The 21,436-nt window shown below is 43.5% G+C and overlaps 1 protein-coding gene across 1 annotated transcript in view; it reads left to right on the top strand.

The window, feature by feature from the left end:
- Positions 1-3,124: 3,124 nt before the first annotated feature.
- GALNT16 (polypeptide N-acetylgalactosaminyltransferase 16) overlaps positions 3,125-21,436 on the top strand; it is a 403,191-nt gene continuing 384,879 nt past the window's right edge. The window contains exon 1 of the mRNA XM_029598802.1: positions 3,125-3,440. Within this exon, the coding sequence (XP_029454662.1) occupies positions 3,255-3,440 (186 nt within the window). The 5' untranslated portion in view covers positions 3,125-3,254. The remainder of the gene's footprint in view (positions 3,441-21,436) is intronic.

Here is a 21,436-nt window from a genome sequence, read left to right as displayed (position 1 = left end):
TGAAAACATAAGAAATAAAATGTGTTCCAAAACAGACTGAAAAGGGAAACAAAAGAGTCAAAAAGCAGGAATACTAATATTTAAAAAAATCTAGCAATTCAGTCACAGGACAAAGAAGGCATGCAGTGACTGTTTTTTTGCTACCTGATGTAGGATGTCCATTAGATGCAGCCCTTTCCAGTGTAAAAGTTTAGAATTTCACATAATTCATTACCAGCTTGTTTATCAGCTATTACTAATTTAGTTTAGAAAATGAACATATTTGCCCCTCCGATGGCACACTTCTCAGAGAAGCATCTGAATTGGACCATGCTCTTAACCTTCCCTTGCTACCACCCCCTCAGCATGCCCAGTGGCAGGGCAAGTTTCTTAAACCTCCCCTGCTAATGTGCCTCAATCCTTTTTTGGAGAACTCACCTCTACAGCCAAAGGATTAATGCCGTTTCCACACGCATTCAGTCCTCGGCCTCACTGCTGACACTGCCAGTAAAGGTGCATTGTGAGACTGATAGTTCATGAGTGATGTGGTCGCTTTCTTGCTGGAGACTTTATTGAGATCAGTAAACTCATTGTACATCGGGCCATAATTTCCAACTGATGCCTTTCCATCAGGGCCACTTAAAAAACACAAACACAGAGACTGCGGGGCTGGCCTGGTGGCTTAGTGGCAATGCTGTGCGCTGCCTCGCCCCCCCTGGTCCCATTTCCCCGGTGAAGTTCTCTGCTCCCCGGACGGGCCAGGCATGCCGCGTGGGCAATGCTCGCGGAGCTGGCAGAGGAGGTACCAGAAATTGTGCGGTTGACACCTAGTGGTTGGATTTAGGGCCCATAATTACAGGGTTCCAGAAGGAGTCCTGATGCATGGTCTCCAGCTGCAGTGACTGGGCTGGGTGGATTAACAGGGATATAAAATAGGGGGGGGGGGGGGGGGAGAGGGGACTCATAGCTCTGGATCCCAGCCTCAGTCTGGAAACATAAAGGAACAGAAGGAAACTGTTGCCTCTTAACACCCCCCCCCCCCCCAAAAAAAAAAAAAAAAAGAAAAGAGAGAGAATAGGATGCCAGATAAGGACTGTGAGGCCAGTCTAGTCTGCCCAGTGTACTTCTTGATACCATAGACCCCAGCTGATCTTAGGCTTCCCCATCACTACTTCAGAACTAGGGATCCTCTGTGCTTTTTCCACATTTTCTTGAATTCTGTATCTGTTCTTGTCTCTACCACCTCCACTGGAAGAAGGCCCTTTCATGCATCTGCCAGCCTTTCTATGAAGAAATGTTTTCTAATGCTACTACTGATTCTACCCCCTTGGAACCCCATACTGTGAAATCTTATTGTAGAACGTCCTTTCCGCTGTATTCTGAGATTTAACTTCTATCAGCGCAGCGGTCCTCAAACTGTTGTTAGCCCTCCCTACCCCCAGGGGGGCAGAGGATGGATTGTTGGAAGGAGGAAAGCACTCAAGATGTTTGATTAGATATGACTTTAATTGCAATGCATTGTACTTCAACTTTAATCAAACCAATCTCGTCACTTTTTTAAAGGAGGGAGAAGGATGCAAAAAGTATTACAGAGAAGAAAAAAAGTGGACACAACCTAAAGTATTTGAAGAACATTGCCTAAGCATATGGGGACCTGTTATCCTGCTGTGCTCAAAGAAAACACAGAACTAGTTTTTAATTGTGCTTACAGTTGGAAATTAAAAAAAAAAATAGTATATGCTGAAAGTGTACTAACATGGTCAAACCATTCAGGATTTGAACAAGTGACCCAGTGGTGCCTGCCAATGCAGTAAGCCATCCAGTTCCCCCTATAAATTATTTTCAGTGTATTCAAGTTATGTATAATTCCCCTTCTTTATCAGAGGCAAAACAGTTTGAGATAGCTAGGAACCTCCATTTTCAGGTTTTTTAAATTTTATTTTGCCTGGGAATTTCAATGTTAGATCAAAAGAGAAATCAATGGAATAATGACTTTGCCACTGATTTTTCTCCTGAATAGTATATCAAAGCCATTTTCCCACTGACATCTTTTGTTATCACATTGAGATTCCCCTGAAAAACAAAAGTCCCTGGAGATAGCCTATACCCTTTCACTATGCTGCAGCGCTGCTTTAATATTTTAGTGTGAAGTGGACTTTGTTTTTTTGCCATTTCAAGCAGTTATCTGAGGAATTTAATTAAAGGTAATGGCTATTTATCCCCCTCCCCTGTGTAACCACCCTGCTTTGCAGGGCAATCCTCCATTCTGCTGCATTGTGTAACAATGGTAGAAAGGCCAGGATACCAATGCAAACCAGAACCCCAGGGGAGTTTCCTGGATAAAATGTTAAAACCAAGGCTCTTTCTCCCTGGACATTTAAATTTATATTCTGCCTTTCATGACTGGGCAGTCACTTCAAGATGGATTACAGTCAGGTACTGTAGGTATTTAAGATGTTATGACAAACCACTGAAGAGCCGTGATGTGAATCCTGCATTACACCTGCCCTACAATTCTGCTGGGGTTCATGCAGCAGGAGTATAAATAATTGCCAGGTTTTCAGTGGAAAGTGAAAAGAAATTCTGCTGAGGAATGGCAACAGAGCTTTTACTGCACGGGAGTAAAAGGGCTTCCTTTAAGTTGATGCGTAGAGCCTCAGGACTTGAGGTGGCCAACTTTGACCCTTATTTACTGATCCTTTAATCAAGTAAGGGGAAACGTTGCCTTTTATGTGGAGCCAGCACCAGCTACGAAGATTTTTTACTTCTGCTGCCCAGGAACTGAACTATTCTGGGGAATTTGCATTTAAAAGGCTAGCGAATAAGAGTGAAAAATTTCCAACTCTTAATTCAGACCAAAGAGATCTGGATCCCAGCTTGTGCTAGCTAGGCTACATCTTCTAGAACTCAATGCACATTCAGTGACTGCAAATCAATTTGGCCTTTCCTTTGAAATCTCTGAGCGAATGCTCATGAAGGCAATCAAGTAAAACATAAGCAGCAATCAAATGGACATGCCCTTTATCAGTGACTAGAATCATCTGGGCATTAGGACCCTGAGGATCTCAATTTCTCTTTTTTTTTTTTTCGGCTCTGCAGGACTAAGCAGTGAGACAAGAGCTAAAACAAACAGCTGTGACTATAAGAGGCTGCCAAATAAAGAGAGAGAAGGAGAGAGCGGAAATTTAACCATCATCCCACTTTCTCGCATCAGATTCTCCAAAAATCCCATCCTCCTGGCTTTTCAGGGTTCAGCCTTCACGGGTGCTCTCAGGATGAGGCGGATTAGGGCTAATGCCATTGCAATCTTGACTGTAGCCTGGATCCTAGGCACTTTCTATTACTTATGGCAGGACAACAAGCCTCATTCAACGGCATCCAGCCGCTATCCCAGCAGGAATGGACAGAGATCGGCTGGGAGGCTGGAAATCCACAGAGAAGACAGGACCATCCCGCTAATTGTAAGTAGAAGCAGGGAACCTGCATGCAGAATGTGCCATTCATTCCTGAGGGATCATGTAGGTTTTGGATGAAGGGAACGGCGTTCTGTGTGTACCACAGCGGGGCCGAGGAGAACAAGCAAGGAAATTGTGTTGTGGAAAGGATAAAGAGAAATGATGACCAGGAGTCAGGGTGGCCAGGCACTGCTAGCTTGACATTGATTTCTTTGTATATATTTTAAAATGCTTGCTGGTAACCATGGCAACGTTTACAATAGGGGGACCAGAAGGGGAAAAAGGCTTAGAAAATTGACATGGCTGGATGTGAAGTATTTTAAGTTTTGCTACTGGATTTCACGGGGCCTCTGTTGTACCATTGTGCCTTGCAGTTTCTTCTTGGTGGGAAAACGTGGAATCAAGTCTTCTGAGTCCTGTGTTTTGCAGGGTAGGAGGGAGATTTTCTCCTGGCACATGGCCGTGCTGGACTAAATCCCCTTCCTAAGAAGACGAGTTTCATATTTAAAGATCTGGATAGAAACCCCTTTCTCTCCCTTGGGGTGCTTTGGGTGATGTCAGCTGAGAGCAGCACAGCCCTAAAAGGATCACACACACAGGGACCTCAGTGGAGAGCAGATGTTCCCTTTCAAATGAAAGACCCAGCAGAGGGACACACAGACTCCCCACTTGTGCCTCTCTCAGGAAGATTCCTTCAGGTACAGGAGGAAAGGTTAAAAATGGATCCCCCCCCCCCCCCCAAATCAGCTTATTCTGCATATCTCCAGGGAGATATTAACTTTCCAAATTCACTTTTAAATTCCAGACCCACCCTTCCAAAACAGTGTATTGTAGAGGGGGGGGGGGGGGGGAGGGGGCAGAGAATTAGTGGACGGATAACAGGGGGAGATGTCTGTGTTTTTTCTTCTTGACATCCACATTTATTGGAAGACTAGGAATAAATAGATAAAATACAAGCCTGTGTTCTGAGAGCAGATCCGGTAAGGGTCGCTGGGATGGTTCATTAGTGCAAACCAGTGAGTACATTTCAGTCAGGATATCTGAGGAGCAAAATATATCTTACCTCCCTCAGAAAAAAATACATTGGATTTGGGGCCTGATTCACTGAGGCTTTTCTCCCATTGTGTTTCTGTGTAAAAAAAAAAAAGCTTAGTGAATGAGGCTCATAATGAGCTTTAAAACAAAAAATGTGCCTGCAGTACAAGGACAGCCCTTACTGTAGTAAAGGTCAGGGACTACTTGGATGATTTTCCCTAAAATAGTACTTTTGGGAAAGTATTATAGTTCTTATTACATTACCAACATACTGAAGACATGGCCAGCTGGCCCACAGTTTCTCTCAATCTCTTCTCGTCTAGTCACCTCTGGACTTTGAGCAGATACCATGTCCAACACTCCCAGGTTGTGCCAAAACTGAAGAGTGATGCAGGCCTGAGAGCCATCAGTTCTGTTCCTCCTTAATTTCTCAGGAAATAGAATTTTTCTACAATGAGACCATTGCAGCCGTTCTTCCCTCCTCCTATAGTCAGGGCTCCCCTCCTACCTGAGGCAAATTTGAATTCTTCAACAGGGGCGGGGGTGAGCAACTCCGGTCCTGGAGTGCCACCAAGGGCTCTGGTTTTCAGGATATCCATAATGAATATGCATGAAATATATTTGCATGTACTGTCTCCTTTATATGCAAATCTCTCTCATGCATATTCATTGTAGATATCCTGAAAACCAGACCTCTTTGTGGCAGTGGAGGACTAGAGTTGCCTACCCCTGGCATAGGGTACATTACTGTGGAAATCTTTTTCACACATGCCCATATCTGAGCACTCATAAAGCAAAACATTGATGCAGCTGATTCAAATGCCAGTACATAGCACTGAAATATAGCAAGAGAATGAAAAGAGAAAAAAAGCCAGCCCCTTCCTGAGCTTATCAGGGATCCCTATGTTCCTGGGCAGCTCTTTGATAATTCCCACACGGGGTCAAAGAACAGTCAGACGTGAGCATGCCCTGAAATCGCAGACAAATAATTATTTTTATTTGCAGTTTTCTTCACACTTAATCCAAGAAGAACTTGAAAGATAAGGATTCAAAGTAAACAAATGATTTCTAAAGGCATGTAGTGCTATATTTTATCAGTATTTGCTTGCAGAGTACAAACCATCCTAAATACCTATTTGATTTGATGTATTCATTTATGTTCTGCATTTCCCCCAAAACAGTTCTGATCAGATAATACAATATATAAAAGGAATTCCAGCATATACATAATAGAATCACATATAAAATAGGCAAACATAAAGGTGACCAACTCTTGTCCTCAAGGGCCACATATAGGCCTGGTTTTCAGGATATCCACAATGAATATGCATGAGAGAGATTTGCATACAGTGGAGGTAGTGCATGCGGATCTGCCTCATGCCTGTAGATATTCTGAGAACCAGACCTGTCTGTGGCTCTTGAGGATTTGAGTTGGTCACCCCTGGGGCAAGCACAATTACAAATTTACATATCTAAAAACTGTACACTTTCAAATAACAAATCAAATTTAAGTAAAAATATCAGCTGCCCTAGAAATATAACACCAATTGTAATAATGCTAAAAAATAAAGTGAAAACTTAAAGGAGATTAAGAACTTGACAATTTAAAGTACTATTAAAGAGGGAGATTTGGTGGGAGGAGAGACCTGTCTTTAATCTTCTGCTGAAATGCACTGGAGTTGTGTAGGTTTTAAGAGGGAGATGGGTAAAAAACGAGTCTCCTGCCTAAAGGGAAGAGCTGGCAATTCTGCCCTTCCATGCCCCAAATAAATGGGATTGTCTCGCAGGTGAAGCAAGGTGGTATATAGAACGTATGCTTCTTTTAGGAGACTTGTTGCTTCAGCTTAAAATATGCAGAAAAGCTGTAGGAAAGGATATGAATGGCACAGAGTCCACCAGGGGTGGTTCAAGGCTACTGCCTGAGGTGAGGGATGAGATGGCGCCTCAAACTCCCAAAGGCACAGCACAGGTCACATCATCGAGAGGGCCAAAGGGGAGGTCTCCTAGGAATCTGGCTCTTTCAGTGATCTGAAATGCCGCAGAAGGTGGAAAGCAGGGGTCAGAGTTCCCAGTGGAGTGGCAGACAGAGTGTCGGTGATAATATTTCTAGGACGGTGGCAACCCTGCCACACTCCCTGGAACCCTACCACCTGCCTCCCATGTATCCCAGGTGTTTTCACCTGGAGTAAAACCGGAGTGATTTGTAGTCCCTACAAGAACTTCGGTATATAAAAATTAAAAATAAATAAATACATAAATACATAAATGGGAGCTGGGTGAATGGTAGGGGTCTGTGTGGCGTGTTCTCTCCAGGTCAGTGCAAGGGTCTTAGTGCACAGCTTTCCACCCCCTCTTTATCAGCCCTCACCACACTCAAAAACTGTGCATTTATAATAACAGATTTTACATGAAAAAGGACATGCATACTGTTCTGAGATAAAAATATCACAGCAATATGGGGCAGATTTTTAATATTACACGCGTGGGGTACATTTGTGCGCGCTACCTGGCACACACAAATGTACACCCGATTTTATAATGTGCGCGTGCTGCCGCGCGCAGGTTATAAAATCCGAGGTCGGCGCGCGCAAGGGGGTGCACACTTGTGCACCTTGCGCGCGCCGAGCCCTTGGGGAGGCCCGATGGCTTTCCCCGTTCCCTCCAAGGCCGCTCCAATTTCGGAGCGGCCTTGGAGGGAACTTTTTTTGGTCCCCCCCACCTTTCCCTCCCTTCCCCTATATAACCCACCCCCCAGCCCTACCTAAATCCCCCCCCACCTTATTTCGTTGAGTGGCTTGCGGGCGCCGACTCACCATCCCCCGACACAGGCCGCTGTGCAGAAAGATTCTGGCCTGCCCCCAAACCGCCGCCATGCCCCCGGCCACGCCCATGGACCGCCCATTTTTTAAAGCCCCAGGACATACGCGTGTCCTGGGGCTTGTGCGTGCCGCCGAACCTTTGCAAAATAGGCTCGGCGCGTGCAGGGGTAGGTTTTCGAGGGTTACACGCTTATCTTACACGCGTAACCCTTTGAAAATCTACCCCTATGTGTATTATTTTTACATGATCTGCTGTGGTGCCAACCAGAAAATCTTGCAAAAAAGACACTTGGAACCCATATAGTATTAGGCTTATTGTAAAGTGCATTTGTTGTGGACCTGGCTCTCAGAAAACAATGAGTAAACTGAATTACAATTACAATATAATAAACATCCTATACCCAAAACAGCACTAAATGCCAGCACTCAAACAGTAACAACCCTACCTATGAAAATGCTACACTAATATTAACCAGATCCTAAAACACCAATACACCTCCTAAGAGGAAAACAGAATAAGCCAGACTGTTATAGATCCCTACACAGAAACTACATGCCAGAAGAATACCTCACCTTAATCACACATGCAGAACAGAGAGACTGACATCAAATGCAGAATAAAGTATAAACAGAAATGTGCAGACAAAAACTAAACTGGAAACCACAAGAAGCCAGACTCTGTATGCAGTGCAACAATGGAAAAAACATCACTATCGTTCATCATACAACAATAATAAAATCAAGAAATACTACACATCAATCATAATAGTAAAACTATACTAATAGAAAGAATAAATATTTCAAAACAGCTGGCGAACAGGACATCATTCAATAATTAAACAAAAACAATTTAAAAAAGTTCTCAAAAGCCAATATTTCAAAACAGACACATCAAATAATATCCAACAGTTAAATCTAATAAGAATTTTAAAACTCTTTTGCTCTCCATACCGTGGATCTTTTGATTTCCAGTCACCCTAAGACTGTCATGGCTTGAAGGAGGGAGACTAGACTAACTTTATCCTCTTTTACACACACACACACACACACACCGGCTCTCTCTCCCTCACACATACACACAGGCTCTCCACACACACGCATACAGGCTCTCACTCGCACATATACACAAACATCCATACAGGCTCTCATTCACACGCTCACATATGCATACGGGCTCCCACTCTGTCATACAAACACATACACTCAGACATGCATACAGACTCTTATTCTCTCTCTCTCTCTCTCTCTCTCACACTCATGCATACAGGCTCTTACTCTTACACACACACAGTCACACTTATTTACAGGTTCTCACACACACATGCATGCACACAAACACACTCTCAAGGCATACCACTCTCACCAGGATGGTCTCTGCTGCGGCCCTGCCAGGATGTTCTCTATCGCAGCTCCACTAGGCCTCCTTTCTTCAGCTTGCAGCAGGATGGGGTCTGCTGCAGCCCCACAGACACTTTGGCGATAATATGTTTGTGGCAAGGTGAAGTGTCCACCACAGGATTATTTTCAGGGGGCATTTTTTTTTTTGCCGCTCCCCAGATTTTTCTGTCTGAGGCAATCATTTCACCCTGTCTCATGATAGAACCGTCCCTGTGTCCACCTTTCTTGGGGGTAACACTGGGAAGGCAACTTTCGAACCAGAGTGCGGGCGCACATGTGCGTCCGTGCATTGGCCCACGTCCAGGGACGTGGTGATTTTATAATTTGCATGTGTATGTGCATGCATTAAATAAAATAGCAGGCCAGTTACCATCGAGCGATTGTCCCTCCCCCTGCTGTGACGTCTGAGAACACAGCTCCTGCGTCAGCTGGGAGGTGCTTTAAGGAACGCTGTACTGCCATTTGTGGCATGCCGAAGGGGCTCACGTAATGGGAACGCACCTTAGTGAGCCCCTTTGTGAGTTTTTGTGGTATCTTTGGCAGGGAGTATAATTGACTGTATGATGTGTTTCGGTCAGTCTCCCATTACGTGGGTGGGCAGGAAAGGAAAATATGGGGTGTTGGGCTTAAGAAAGTTAAGAAACATAGAGGGGTTAGTAGTTTGACGGATGTAATACGAGTAGCAATGGGAGGATCAACTTGGTGGGGGTGTGACACTTTATGTCCGGGAGGGTATAGAATCCAACAGGATAAAGATCATACAAGAGACTAAATGCTCAGTAGAATCTATATGGGTAGAAATCCCATGTGTGTTGGGTAAGAGTATAGTGATAGGAGTATACTACCGTCCACCTGGACAAAATGGTCAGACAGATGATAAAATGCTAAGAGAAATCAGGGAAGCTAACCAATTTGGCAGTTCCATAATAATGGGAGATTTCAATTACCCCAATATTGACTGGGTAAATGTAACATCAGGACTTGCTAGAGATATAAAGTTCCTGGATGTAATAAAGGACTGCTTCATGGAGCAATTGGTTCAGGAACCAACAAGAGAGGGAGCTATTTTAGTGGAACGCAGGATTTGGTGAGAGAGGTAACAGTGGTGGGGCCACTTGGCAACAGTGATGATAACATGATCAAATTTAAACTAATAACTGGAAGGGGGCCAATAAGTAAATCTACAGCTCTAACACTAAACTTTCAAAAGGGAAATTTTGATAAAATGAAGAAAATAGAAAAAAACTGAAAGGTGCAGCTGCAAAGGTTAAAAGTGTTCAATAGGCATGGACATTGTTTAAAAATACAATCCTAGAGGTGCAATCCATATGTATTCCATGCATTAAGAAAGGTGGAAGGAAGGCAAAACGATTACCACCATGGTTAAAAGGTGAGGTGAAAGAGGCTATTTTAGCCAAAAAAAAATCCTTCAAAAATTGGAAGAAGGATCCATCTGAAGAAAATAGGATAAAACATAAGCATTGTCAAATTAAGTGTAAAACATTGATAAGACAGGAGAAAAGAGAATTTGAAATGAAGTTGGCCATAGAGGCAAAAACTCATAATAAAAACTTTAAAAAATATATCCAAAGCAAGAAACCTGTGAGGGAGTCGGTTGGACCATTAGATGACCGAGGAGTTAAAGGGGTTCTTAGGGAAGATAAGGCCATTGCAGAAAGACTAAATTAAGCCTTTGCTTCCGTGTTTACTAATGAGGATGTTGGGGAGACACCATTTCCGGAGATGATTTTCAGGAGTGATGGGTCAGACGAACTGAACCAAATCACTGTGAACCTGGAAGATGTCGTTGGCCAGATTGACAAACTAAAGAGTAGCAAATCACCTGGACCGGATGGTATGCATCCTAGGGTACTGAAGGAACTCAAAAATGAAATTTTTGATCTATTAATTAAAATTTGTAACTTATCATTAAAATCATCCATTGTACCTGAAGACTGGAGGGTGGCCAATGTATCCCCAATATTTAAAAAGGGCTCCGGGGCGATCTGAGTAACCATAGACCAGTGAGCCTGACTTCAGTGCCGGGAAAAATAGTGGAAACTATTTTCAAGATCAAAATCGTAGAGCATATAGAAAGACATGATTTAATGGGACACAGTCAACATGGATTTACCCAAGGATAGTCTTGCCTAACAAATCTGCTTCATTTTTTTTAAGGGGTTAATAAACATGTGGATAAAGGTGAACCGGTAGATGTAGTGTATTTGGATTTTCAGAAGGCGTTTGACAAAGTCCCTCATGAGAGGCTTCTAAGAAAACTAAAAAGTCATGGGATAGGTGGCGATGTCCTTTCGTGGATTACAAACTGGTTAAAAGACAGGAAACAGAGAGTAGGATTAATGGTCAGTTTTCTCAGTGGAGTGCCTCAGGGATCTGTACTTGGACTGGTGTTTTCAATATATATATATATATATATATAAATGATCTGGAAAGGAATACAACAAGTGAGGTTATCAAATTTGCGGATGATACAAAATTATTCAGAGTAGTTAAATCATAAGCAGATTGTGATACATTACAGGAGGACCTTGCAAGACTGGAAGATTGGGCATCCAAATGGCAGATGAAATTTAATGTTGACAAGTGCAAGGTGTTGCATATAGGGAAAAATAACCCTTGCTGTAGTTACACGATGTTAGGTTCCATATTTGGAGCTACCACCCAAGAAAAAGATCTAGGCACCATAGGGATAATACTTTAAAATCGTCAGCTCAGTGTACTGAAGCAGTCAAAAAAGCAAATAGAATGTTAGGAATTATTAGGAAGGGAATGGTTAATAAAACGGAAAATGTCATAATGCCTCTCTATCGCTCCATGGGAGACTGCACCTTGAATTCTGTGTACAATTCTGGTCACCGCATCCCAAAAAAGATATAGTTGCGATGGAGAAAGTACAGAGAAGGGCAACCAAAATGATAAAGGGGATGGAACAGCTTCCCTATGAGGAAAGACTGAAGAGGTTAGGGCTGTTCAGCTTGGAGAAGAGGCGGCTGAGGGGGGATATGATAGAGGTCTTTAAGATCATGAGAGGTCTTGAACGAGTAGATGTGAATTGGTTATTTACACTTTCAAATAATAGAAGGACTAGGGGGCATTCCATGAAGTTAGCAAGTAGAACATTTAAGACTAATCGGAGAAAATTCTTTTTCACTCAACGTACAATAAAGCTCTGGAATTTGTTGCCAGAGGATGTGGTTAGTGCAGTTAGTGTAGCTGGGTTTAAAAACGGTTTGGATAAGTTCTTGGAGGAGAAATCCATTAACTGCTGTTAATCAAATTTACTCAGGGAATAGCCACTGCTATTAATTGCATCAGTAGCATGGGATCTTCTTAGTGTTTGGGTAATTGCCAGGTTCTTGTGGTCTGGTTTGGCCTCTGTTGGAAACAGGATGCTGGGCTTGACGGACCCTTGGTCTGACAATTTCTTATGTTCCTACGAAAAAGGAAGAGAGATGAAATGCCTGTCATTAAATACTTGCTCGTTGGGAAATAAGTCAACTTCAGTTCATGATTCGAATGTGGCAGAGGGGGTTGACTTTGCTTTTTTTAACTGAAACATGGCTGGGTGATGCTTCTTCTCCCCTTTTCCCTCAATTCTACCCAATGGGATTTAATGTTTTGTTTGATCATAGACAGGTGGGGCGAGGGGGTGGTGTGGCTGTGCTTTTTAGAGAATGTTGGTGAATAGAGCAAGCTGTTTCGCAGCATTTAGAGGGCTGTGAACATTTAGGGGCAGATTTTCAAAGCCTACGGGCGTAAATCCAGGCGGATTTATGCTCATGGGTGGGGGGGGGGATTACGTGCCAGGCCTATTTTCAAAAGGCCCGGCGTCGCACGTAAAGCCCCGGGACGTACGTATGTCCCGGGGCTCAAAAAAGGGGCGGAGCATGGGCGTGGCATGGCAGGGGCGTGGCCGGAGTCTCCAGGCACAGCGGCCATTTGCCGCTGTGCCCGGGATCGCGCACCGGCACTCAGCTGGCGCGCGCAACCTACGCCTGCCCGGAGGCAGGCACAACTTCGTAAACAAAGGTTAGGGGGGGTGCGGAAGGAAAGTTCCCTCCGAGGCCTTTCCGATTTTGGAGCAGCTTCGGAGGGAACAGGGAAAGCCATCGGGGCTCCCCTAGGGCTTGGCGTGTGCAAGGTGCACAAGTGTGCGCCCCGACTCTGGGTTTTATAACATGTGCGCGGCGCACAAATGTACCTCCCGCGCATAAGATTTAAAATCTGGCCCATAATCTTTGCTCAAAGTCAGCTGCCTTGGTGTTTGTCCCATTCGTCAGTCAGTGTATAGGAAAAGGATGTTCTCAGCGGCCCAGAATTATGGAACTCGGCACCTTTGGAGGTGAGGGTGGAACAGAATTATTTGAATTTCAGGAAAAAGATAAAGATTGTATTGCCAGTACATATTTTTGTGTATTTTTATCATGTTTTATTTTGGATATGTGTATGTTTACACTGATTGTATTTTATTGTGTTTTAATTGTAAACCAGTCTGGCCAGATCTGGCATCCGATGTGCAGTATATTAGAAATGTGAAATAAATAAATAAATAAATAATGGCCTGGCCGCATGCACATGTGTGCCAAATTTTAAGTGGGTGCGTGCATGCGCGCACAAATGTCGCTTCTACCGCGTAAACTGGGGGATTTTAAAAGGGATGTGTGGCGATGCCATTCCCAGTTTTACCAGTTTGTCCCCAGTTCACCCTGTTAAGAGAGAGGTCCTCCAACCCCCCCCCCCCCTCGGTTTGATAGCCTTCACTCCTCCCAGTTATCCACAACCCTATTTTTCTTTATTTCTTAACTTATACGTCATCCATAGCAAAAATAAAGATACATAGCGAGAGGCTTTGGCGCATGCCTGATTGCATGCCTGATCTGCTCATGGCATTGATGGTGTTCTTATTGTTTTCTGTGGTGTTCAGGAGCTGAATGCCGCCCAAGATTCAAATTGTGTGGTGGGAGGGAGATCCACTTAAGTCATTAAGAATGTCTTTAATTTGTTTGTTACCTATCTGCAGCTAAGGGGCCATGCTTACATCATGTAAAAGCTTCAAGGAGTTCCACCCAGAACTAAAGAACCAGTTTTCAGGGACACAGATATGTATGAATTGTAAAAAACAAAACAAAAACCCCCCACCCCTGTGAGAGGTTTCATGCCCTGCTCCAACATATCCTGAAAATCTGGTGTGGCTAGGGCTCCAAACATAAAAGTTATTAGGGGGAATATTTTGCATTTAGTTAGCTGTAATAATTTCACATTTTTTATGTGGTCATTGATTTGATCTGCTCCTTGACATTTGTAGCATATTGTTAGCTGCTTTGAGCAGTTCTGGAATAGAGGAATATAAATAAAGTTGGATTGGATTGGACACACACACAAAGAGAAATTTTAGAAGGGAGAAAATGGAAAACTGGTAAGAGGGAGACTCGTTTTTTAATACAATGGTAAATAGGGAGAACTGGGAATTTGGAAGTGCCAGAAAACACTCAGGCCTAGTGCGCGGCAAACTTTACTGTATCGGCCTGACTGAGAGTTACACCCCTGACCATCTTCCTCTAGGAACTGGCAAATTAATGCAGAGGCCTGACTCCAGGGTCAGGCCTTGTCTTTCTTCTTACTTGTCAAGCCATTCTGTGAATTTCTCAATATAACAAATCTTGGAAACAGGAGTCAATCATTTGTTTCTTATCACCCGGAGACAGGAAGTTATTGGAGCAGTGGATCTGCTCTGTAACTAGGTGCCAATAAGTGTATTGTTTAGAAAGAGGATTCATTCCAGAAAAAAAAAAAAAAGACTGCTGTAGTTAGTATTGTGTGAAAATTACTTTGAGGGACATATTTCAATTTGTTATAAAGGGATTTAATCACCTTTTGCTGGTTATTTTAAAATTATCTTTTCATTCTGTGAGCTCATGTGTAGCGCACTCACAAGCCGCTCTGGGCTTTTTGAATAAAATTAAATGGTAACTTTGGGTGGCAGGAAAGACAGAAACAAGGAGATGTGTGAACATTTCCTGAGGCCTAGATTCTTCTTTGGTAGAGAAATTTGCATTTGGTTATGACTATGAACCAGTAGCAGAGCAGCTTTCAAGATGATAGATATCAACCAATGACAGGGCAGTTTTCAGAATGATAGATAACAGTGCCATGTGCTCTGACCTCCCTGAGATTACAATTGAACTAATCTGGCCACTTTCCTTATAGACCTTAAAGAGAAGAGATTTTAAATGTCAGAGCATTGAGAGCACATGAAAAGTATGAGTCAAGAGTTATTAGGTATTCTATTGGCGGCATAAATTTTAATAAAATTGGATGAACCGTACAAAAGTTGTTGGAGGGATGCACTTATAGGGATAGACTCATAGCCAAGATGATTTTTTAAGGCCGGTTTCACCAGACTAAAAAATGAACATTAATGAGCCTATATTTTTATTTGTTTTCTATTAAGACATTTATTATACCTTTTTATTGTAAACCACTTTCATCTATTTGTGAAAGGCAGAAAAGCAAGATAAATTAACTAATTGTTTGTAGTAGGGATGTGCATTCATTTGAAATGAAATGGGAAATATTAACACAATTTCCTGTTTTGTTCCATTTGGATTTTAAAACAAAAGAAAAGTAAAACCATAAAAAAATTAGTTTGTTTTGCTTAGTTTTGTTTAAAAAAAAATAGAGCCAAGTCCCAGCACCAATGCCACCGTACCCCCCCCCCCCCCCCCCGTACACCACCACCACCGCCTTCCTGGCCCTTCTCTCATCTTCCTCCCCAGTCACCTTGCACCCTTCTCCTTTTCATGATCTTTAGTTGCTCCTGTCCTGTCAATGCTGCACTTGTAAATGGCACCAGCAGAACAATGCCAGCACCACTGTTAACTTTTGCTGTACAAAATGGCACCATCCAGAGGGGGGCAACAAGGGAGAAAATTAGGTATGGCGAGGGGGCAAGCATCTTTTAGGTGTGATTTTAGCAGGATATAAAGCACTGGGGGTCACATCCCGATTACCAGTGATTGAATCATTGATAGATGGCAGTTGCCCGTAATTTGGGAAATAAAAACATGATGCTTTAAATACATATAGGGGTAGATTTTTTAAGTTATGCGTGGGCATAGATTATTCGCGCAACCCGGCGCAAACAAATCTACACCCGATTTTATAACATGCACGCGCTGCCGCGCGCCTGTTATAAAATCCAGGGTCGGCGCATGCAGGGGGGTGCACAATTGTGCAACCTGCGTGCTCCGAGCTGAGCAGCCTGCTTCCGTTCCCTCCGAGGCCGCTCCGAAATCGGAACGGCCTCTGAGGGAACTTTTTTTCTGGTCCCCCCCACCTTCCCCTCTCTTCCCCTTCCTAACCCACCCCCTAGCCCTAACTAAATCCTCCCCCCTTCCTTTGTTATGAAAGTTACGCCTGCCCGTAACTTGCGCGCACCGGCGGGCTGCTGGCGCGCCATTCCCTGGCCCGGGGGCTGGTTCAGAGGCCTCGGCACGCCCCGGAATGCCCCCGGGCTGGCACCATGCCCACGGCCCCGCCCCCAGAATGCCTCCAAGTGCCACACAGCCCCCAACACGCCCCCGACACGCCCCCCAAGCAAAGCCCCGGGACTTACGCACTTCCCAGGGCTTTGCGCGCGCCGGCGGCCTATGCAACATAGGCGCGCTGGCACGCAAGTCCCCTGTGCACGTAAATCCGGCTGGATTTACGCACACAGGGCTTTTAAAATCTGCCCCATACCAATGCACAAATATGTAGGCGGCAAATAGAAACAATAGGCTAGAATTTCAGGAAAGAAACCAAAATCGTAACAAAAATTCATGGCTAGCTTTAAATAAATAGAAATAAGGCTGAAAAAGGAATGAGCTCAATGAAAAAGAGACACAGGGATCATCGTAGCTTTGCCATGACTAAACAACTAGAAATTTATAAAACTGGCACAGCTCTATTGAAGGTGTGCCAAAGCACTCAGAATAACGAATCCAGCTTTAATCATGAAAAACCATAAAAACACCTGGCCAAATTATTAGCCATTTAAAATATAATGTAGGGCTAACCAAAGGAAACCAACACTAACAAAAAAAAAAAAAATCCCATAGCTGAGAAATAATGTCTCACAGAACTGCCGAACATAAAGTACCAGCTTGTACAAGTTTGGATCCCCAATGGATCTATTTCAAGGGATGGCATGTACAGTTTAATACTTTGCCAGAAATTGGTATGCACATTTCGAAGGCTCAATTTCTTGAAATGTTCATCTTTTTGGCCTTCAGGCAGCTGTATAAATCTTTGGGGCATTAGGTGTTGTAGGATGCTACAACGGTTCAATGTGAATGAAAAACCCAGTCGTCTATTCCATCACGTCCATTAGTTTCTCTCCATGCAAGCTGGTAGATTTATAGTTGGGCTGGTTAAAGTGCTTTAGTGTTAATGATTTTTCTTTTTTTTACCTTCATTAACATTGATTAGTAAACGGAAGAGAGAATAGTGGAGTTAAAATATTCTCAGACTTTGTAAAGGTCATTGCACACTGAAATGAGAGATTTTCAAACTAAATAAAAGAGAGTCTAAATAAAAGGCAGCTCTGTTGAATCATATGGCCTGCCAAACCTCTAGCTTCAGCAGCAGAGAGAGAGAGAGAAAGAAAAATGTATTTTAGATGATTTTGGGAAGGAAAAGGCCTTGGGGATTTCAGATTCACTCAGATGTGCAATGGCCTAAAATCAGACACTGGGAATTAATTTTTCTCCTATATTTTAATGACTTGTCAACTATGATGTCTTTGTCCTCAAATATATGAAAAATAAATGCTATATTTTATGAAACAAGCTGTTGACACATACCTAAAATATTCAATAAGTCCACATTATAGACCATATGTGTGCGTGTATAAACAGATATCAAAAAAATTCCAAAAGGAAAAAAAGCACTAATGATCAATGTTCACATTAAAAATATATATATTTTATTCTCAAATTACAGACATTAAAATAAACAAGCAGTTTCTAATCTAATCTTGCCTTATGTATCTCTTTACATGGATGTTCTTGGCTCTGTACAACTTTACATATTTTACAATATTAATCTGGATTTACGCGCGCAAAGACTTTGCACGCGCGTAAGTCCCGGAGCTTTGCTTGGGGGGCGTGTCGGGGGCGTTTCGGGGGCAGTGTGGCATTCGGGGGTGTTCCGGGGTGAGGCAGTGGGCATGGTGCCGGCCCGGGGGTGTGGCCAAGGCCTCCAAACCAGCCCCCGGGCCGGGGAATAGTGCGCCGGCAGGCGTAACTTTCTTAACAAAGGTAGGGGGTGATTTCGTTAGGGTTGGGGGTGGGTTAGGTAGGGGAAGGGAGGGGAAGGTGGGGGGGGGCCAGAAAAAAAGTTCCCTCCGAGGCCGCTCCGATTTCGGAGCGGCCTCGGAGGGAACAGAGGCAAGCTGCTCGGCTCAGCACGCACAGGTTGCACAATTGTGCACCCCCCTGCGCACGTTGACTCTGGATTTTATAACATGCGCGTGGCTGAGTTGCACGAACAAATCTACGCCCGCGCATAACTTTAAAAATCTACCCCAAATTTTGCACAGTAAAATAGAAGCACCACAAATGTATAGTGACCTATTCCTGAGATCCTCACTAATCACAAAAAAGGTAAGAATAATGTTTTTTAACACTCACCTTCTCTTAACAGATAAAATGAAAACCCTGATAAAAGTGTACATATTCACACGCATACTTTCATTCTCCCAATACAAGCGGGACTTATAGACTGTTATGTGTTATTTCCCGGTCCTGGTGGAAAATCCCCAACAAGGCCCTTGCTTCGCTGGTGAAGGCTTCCTCGGGGGAGACATCCGGCACAGAAAACACCGTAAAATCTGCTTACAAAGGACTGCTCCTGATAAACGTGAATGGGAAGAGCCGTGTCATCTTGAAATTAGTGAGGGTGAAAGTTACATACCCAAAGACAAACAGCCTAGCACGCGGCTGGGTGCCTGGGAATACCCTCTGCAGAAACCATGTCACGCCGTTTACATCGCACAGCTCATAATTTAACAGCGAGAAAATCTTCTTAGTGGAACTCAAATTTTGCTGAGGTTCCGAAGAACGAGAGTCAGTCGTCCCACCCACCTTGCTTGTGAAAAACTGCTGATTTGAAGTTGATTTTATGTACACTACTCAGGAAAATAAATACGTTTCACTGGGGAAACTTCCTGAGCTAGTATGGCGTCAGCCAGCTTTCGAGTAGGGTGACTGCTCCCAATGCAGAAAGATATAGACTTTTGAACATGTTTTAGAGATGGTAAAATCGAAAACTCGACCTTCCTCCTGCTCCCAAACAGATCACAGGAACCTTAAATACACACATTTGATTTGAATAATGCACTAAACTGATTCTCTAATCAAACAATACATTTTATTTCATGCATGTCCAAAACCTTTTGAGGTATGGTTTACAGATTTTGATCATCCTCATGCACTCTAACAGTTGTGAAACTGCAAAATCATCTGCATTTTCTCACAAAACTCAAACAAGCATGGCTGGGATATGTAAGTCTAACCAGCAGTAGCACTCTGTCAGCAGGCCACTCTCTCTCTTTCTCACATACAAAACACACACATACATACACACACAAAGAGTGTGGAGTATAAAATTACTTTATAGGTTGAATTGTCTCAATTTAATGTAAGTTCATCTGAAACCCAAATCTTGCTATACTGTGTGTGACAGGTCTCCCAACAAGGAGCCATTTTTTGTTATAAATTGCCTCCTACAAAGATGATATGGGTGTGGGAGGCAACTTGGCCCCCATCTGGAGTCAGATTTAAGGTTGTGAAAATTGATGAAGAGTATGGAAATACTATAGAGGAAGCAGTAACTGTGTTTTGCTACTAATTGTATATGGAAGGTGTGATATTCTGAATGGCCACTAGATGGTAAAATTACATGACATATTTGCATTGTGTCATGTTGAAAGAGTGGTTGGTGATTTATGTGGCAATGTTCCCTTTTTAAGAAGGACTGGGAGAAAGGTTGAAAGAGTGTTCATCCAATATAAAAGGGCGGGTATAGAATTTGGACTAGATTCACCCAGAGTAGCCTCTCTTTGGAGAGGGCCCTGCATGGGCTTTCCTCCTTAAGGGAAAAGGCCTAAGGCAGAGTAGGTGTTTCTCCTCAAGAGGAAGCCACCAGGGGACTCGACCTGAAGTGGAGGGATGTCTGAGATCCCACAGTCAATGGAGAAGATATGGAATGAAGAACCACGGATGGATGTCAGCTGGGGACACTGAGGAAATTTGATGCTTTTGCTTGGATGGAGCAGAAGAAACTTATAATTTCTAAGTGTCCAGCGAGTGAGTACTGAAACACTTAATGTATGAGAAGTTGCTGTTAAGACTGTGAGAAGCACAGTCTATTTTGACAGAGGGGGAAAAAATGGTTGGGGGGGGGGGGGAGAATTGGTTGAATATTGGAGAGAAAAGTATATATCGAAGTATTGGAGAGGAAAGTGAGAGAAGAGTATTTCCAAGAGTTCTCCTAATCCACGGGTTGTATATAATTGATAAGGATCCTTTAGTTGACTTTTTTTTATCTTGTCTGTTACCTCCACAGCTTAGCTGTGCAAGCCTGTGTAACCTAATTTGATCAGTGTTTTCTCCCACTCTGTTGTTACATACTCTGACTGCTAGTAACACCAGAAAATAAAAATTTGAATATATTTGAAAAGTGAGCTCCATTTTTCTGGTGTGGTGAGATTTGAGAAAGAGAGCGCCAGCAATCAGGTATCATAGAGGAGATGCTGTTCAGCTTGAGTTCCCTATCAAGTTCAGGTCTATTACACCCCCTCCTTGCCTCTGGGCCTTGACCCACTGCGCCATCCTATCAGAACCCTCCCAAGAGACCAGCCCTCGACTCGCTCAGGTGCCAGCCCCTCTCACATTTTATTTGCCTTGTCCAGATGGGAGTTCCAATTGCTTTCCTTAGAAGATCAGGAGAGGTTTTGTACTAAAACTGAAATATGAGACTCAGACTGTGTGCTGTCAATTAAATGAAAGTAAATAATCAAGTACATATCTTTTGAATTCTATAATATGTCTAATCAGAAGACATCTGTCACACACATTTCCCCTGTGTAGAGCACCTCCCCAATACACAATAAGGATTGATTTAGCATCTTTTGGAAGTTAAGGGAGCCACATAGCAATACCCTTATAGCAAGGCAGGCTGTAGAGTTGATGCACTACACTACTACCTTGCATGTGCTTGTACTGTCACTTTTGCTCACAGACATAAAACAGGGATCTGGTTATCACGACAAATCAGCTATAGCTTTTCATATGAACCATCTGGAGAGAGATGGATGCGGAATACATTTCCTAATTCACTAATTTTTACACCATTGTTATATTGTCACCATAGTGCAAGATAAATTTGTTCCAGAACAATGATTTAGAGCAGCGATTCTCAACTGGTGTGTCACGACATACCAATGTGTCGCCAAGCACAGGCAGGTGTGTCACGTGCTACCGGTCTCCCGCTGCTCTTCCCTCCTCTTCCTTCACTGAGCGAGAGATGGACAGTCTTCCACTGTTGCTGCCCGGGCTATCAGCACGTTCAAGCCCGGATGGGAACAGCAGCAGTGTTAGTGGAGGCTGGCAACTGCGGCTCGGCCTTTTCTTCTTCCCGCACCTGCCCCCCTGGCCCGGAACAGGAAGTGATGTGCAGTGAGGTGCG

Source organism: Rhinatrema bivittatum, chromosome 4, assembly GCF_901001135.1.
Source record: "Rhinatrema bivittatum chromosome 4, aRhiBiv1.1, whole genome shotgun sequence".
Lineage (NCBI taxonomy): Eukaryota > Metazoa > Chordata > Amphibia > Gymnophiona > Rhinatrematidae > Rhinatrema > Rhinatrema bivittatum.
This window is presented reverse-complemented; position numbering and strand designations above follow the sequence as displayed.